The sequence below is a fragment of the Geospiza fortis genome, unplaced genomic scaffold (assembly GCF_000277835.1).
Source record: "Geospiza fortis unplaced genomic scaffold, GeoFor_1.0 scaffold3302, whole genome shotgun sequence".
Classification (NCBI taxonomy): Eukaryota; Metazoa; Chordata; class Aves; order Passeriformes; family Thraupidae; genus Geospiza; species Geospiza fortis.
The window spans coordinates 4,000-7,515 of NW_005055216.1; the positions used below are offsets into that span (position 1 = coordinate 4,000).

The 3,516-nt window shown below is 61.7% G+C and overlaps 1 protein-coding gene across 1 annotated transcript; it reads left to right on the forward strand.

Annotated features, from left to right (window-relative positions):
- Positions 1-1,378: 1,378 nt before the first annotated feature.
- MED11 (mediator complex subunit 11) lies at positions 1,379-3,117 on the forward strand (the record flags this gene model as incomplete). The annotated part of the gene is made up of 3 exons (XM_014311611.2): positions 1,379-1,509; positions 2,295-2,461; positions 3,056-3,117. Coding segments are annotated over 2 exons (269 nt in total), but the record flags the coding sequence as incomplete, so codon positions are not given.
- Between the last annotated feature and the right edge of the window lie 399 nt (positions 3,118-3,516).

Sequence of the window (3,516 nt, forward strand, 5' to 3'; positions counted from 1 at the left end):
GCCCAGGCGTGCCCAGGTGTTCCCAGATGTGCCCCCAGCTGTGCCCAGGTGTGCCCCAGGTGCCCCCAGGAGTGTCCCAGGTGCTTCCAGATATGCCCCCAGGTGTGCCCAGGCGTGCCCAGGTGTTCCCAGATGTGCCCCCAGCTGTGCCCAGGTGTGCCCCAGGTGCCCCCAGGAGTGTCCCAGGTGCTTCCAGATATGCCCCCAGGTGTGCCCAGGCGTGCCCAGGTGTTCCCAGATGTGCCCCCAGCTGTGCCCAGGTGTGCCCCAGGTGCCCCCAGGAGTGTCCCAGGTGCTTCCAGATATGCCCCCAGGTGTGCCCAGGCGTGCCCAGGTGTTCCCAGATGTGCCCCCAGCTGTGCCCAGGTGTGCCCCAGGTGCCCCCAGGAGTGTCCCAGGTGCTTCCAGATATGCCCCCAGGTGTGCCCAGGCGTGCCCAGGTGTTCCCAGATGTGCCCCCAGCTGTGCCCAGGTGTGCCCCAGGTGCCCCCAGGAGTGTCCCAGGTGCTTCCAGATATGCCCCCAGGTGTGCCCAGGCGTGCCCAGGTGTTCCCAGATGTGCCCCCAGCTGTGCCCAGGTGTGCCCCAGGTGCCCCCAGGAGTGTCCCAGGTGCTTCCAGATATGCCCCCAGGTGTGCCCAGGCGTGCCCAGGTGTTCCCAGATGTGCCCCCAGCTGTGCCCAGGTGTGCCCCAGGTGTGCCCAGGTGTATCTGAGCTGTGCCCAGGTGTTCCCAGATGTGCCCCCAGCTGTGCCCAGGTGTGACCCAGGTGTGACCCAGGTGTGCCCAAGCACGCCCAGGTGTTCCCAGCTGTGCCCCCAGCTGTGCCCCCAGCTGTGCCCAGGTGTGCCCGAGGTGTGCCCCAGGTGCCCCCAGGTGTGCCCAAGCGTGCCCAGGTGTATCTGAGCTGTGCCCAGGTGCCCCCAGCTGTGCCCAGGTGTGCCCCAGGTGCCCCCAGGAGTGTCCCAGGTGCTTCCAGATATGCCCCCAGGTGTGCCCAGGCGTGCCCAGGTGTTCCCAGATGTGCCCCCAGCTGTGCCCAGGTGTGCCCCAGGTGTGCCCCAGGTGCCCCCAGGTGTGCCCAAGCGTGCCCAGGTGTATCTGAGCTGTGCCCAGGTGCCCCCAGCTGTGCCCAGGTGTGCCCCAGGTGCCCCCAGGAGTGTCCCAGGTGCTTCCAGATATGCCCCCAGGTGTGCCCAGGCGTGCCCAGGTGTTCCCAGATGTGCCCCCAGCTGTGCCCAGGTGTGACCCAGGTGCCCCCAGGTGTTCCCAGGAGTGTCCCAGGTGCCCCTAGGTGTGCCCCAGGTGTGCCCAAGCACGCCCAGGTGTTCCCAAGCTGTGCCCAGGTGCCCCCAGGTGTGACCCAGGTGTGTTTCAGGCCTGGTGATCCTGGAGCTGTCCAAGGAGAAGCCCCAGGAGCGACACCTGGACCGTCAGGCCGCCCAGTTCGGCGCCGCCGTGGCCAAGGTGGAGGCCGAGCTCTCGGCGCAGATCCGCTACCTGACCCAGGTGAGGCCCTGCGGGGACCCAGGTGGGATTTGGGGGCTCGCAGGTGGGTTTAGGGGGATCTCAGGTGGGATTTTGGGGGATTTTGGGTTACTCCAGGTGGGATTTAGAGTTTTTGGGGTTCTTTGATCCCCTCAGCCCCTCAGGTGCGTCTCACCTGCCCAGGTCAGTTTGGGGTGTTCCAGGTGAGTTTTTAGCGATATTTTGGGGGCAATTTTGGGGTATTTTAGATGGGATTTGGGGTTCTTGGATCCCCCCAGCCCCTCAGGTGCGTCTCACCTGCCCAGGACAGTTTGGGGTGTTCCAGGTGAGTTTTTAGCGATATTTTGGGGGCAATTTTGGGGTATTTTAGGTGGGATTTGGGGTTCTTGGATCCCCCCAGCCCCTCAGGTGCGTCTCACCTGCCCAGGACAGTTTGGGGTGTTCCAGGTGAGTTTTTAGCGATATTTTGGGGGCAATTTTGGGGTATTTTAGGTGGGATTTGGGGTTCTTGGATCCCCCCAGCCCCTCAGGTGTGTCTCTCACCTGCGCAGGTGAGTTTTGTCATTCCCGGTGAGTTTTTAATGATATTCTGTTGGGATTTTGGGATATTTTAGATGGGATTTGGGGTTCTTTGATCCCCCCAGCCCCTCAGGTGCGTGTCTCACCTGCGCAGGTGAGTTTGGGGTGTTCCCGGTGAGTTTTTAATGATGTTCTGTTGGGATTTTTGGGGTATCCCAGGTGGGATTTGGAGTTTTTGGGGTTCTTTGGTGCCCCCAGCCCCTCAGGTGCGTCTCTCACCTGCACAGGTGGCCACGGGGCAGCCCCACGAGGGCTCGAGCTACGCGGCGCGCAAGAGCTGCCAGCTGGCCCTGAACCGCCTGGACTACGCCCGGCGCCGCCTGGCCGAGCTGGCCCGCGCCTGCGAGCTCATGCTGGAGCAGTGACGCACCTGGGCACACCTGGGCACACCTGGGCACACCTGGAGAGATCACCGGGACAGCGTGGGACACACGTGGAACGGCCTCGGGACAGAAAAATGGGGAAAATTGGGATTTTATTGGGGTTTTATTGGGGTGGGACACTTCGGAGACATCACTGAGAGACTCTGGGGACTGCTGAACATACCTGGGCACACCTAGGCTCACCTGGAGAGATCACCGGGACAGCGTGGGACACACGTGGAACGGCCTCGGGACCAAAAAATGGGGGGAAATTGGGATTTTTATGGGATGTGACACCTTGGGGACAGCGCTGGGAGACTCTGGACACACCTGGGCACACCGGGAGAGATCGCTGAGATGACGTGGGAAAGAGCTGGAGCAGCCTCGGGACAGAACAATGGGGAAAATTGGGATTTTATTGGGGTTTTATTGGGGTGCGACACATTGGGGACAGCGCTGAGAGACTCTGGGCACACCTGAACACACCTGGGCACACCTGGAGAGATCGCTGAGATGACGTGGGATAGAGCTGGAGCAGCCTCGGGACAGAACAATGGGGAAAATTGGGATTTTGATGGGATGTGACACCTTGGGGACAGCGCTGAGAGACGCTGGACACACCTGGGCACACCTGGGCACACCTGGGCACACCTGGGCACATCACCAGGACAGCGTGGGACACACGTGGAATGGCCTCGGGACAGCAAAATGGGGAAAAATGGGAATTTTATGGGGTTGTATTGGGGTGGGACAGCACTGAGAGACTCTGGGCACACCTGGGCACACCTGGGCACCCCCAGGTGCCACCTCCGGCCCTGCGGACGCCCCCAAATAAAGGGACACCGCGGTGGCTTTGAGAGCTCGAGGGGATTCGGAGTTTTTGGGGGGTCCTGGGGGGGAATTCGGGGAGGATTTTGGGGGTCCCGGGTGAATTTGGGGGTCCCAGGAGGGATTTTAGAGGAAATTTGAGGGTTTTGAGGGAAATTTGGGGATTTTGGGGGAAAATATGGGAGGGGTCCTGTGGAATTTGGGGGTTTTGGGGGGGAAATTTGGGGCTTTTGGGGAAAAATTTGGGGGTTTCGTGGGG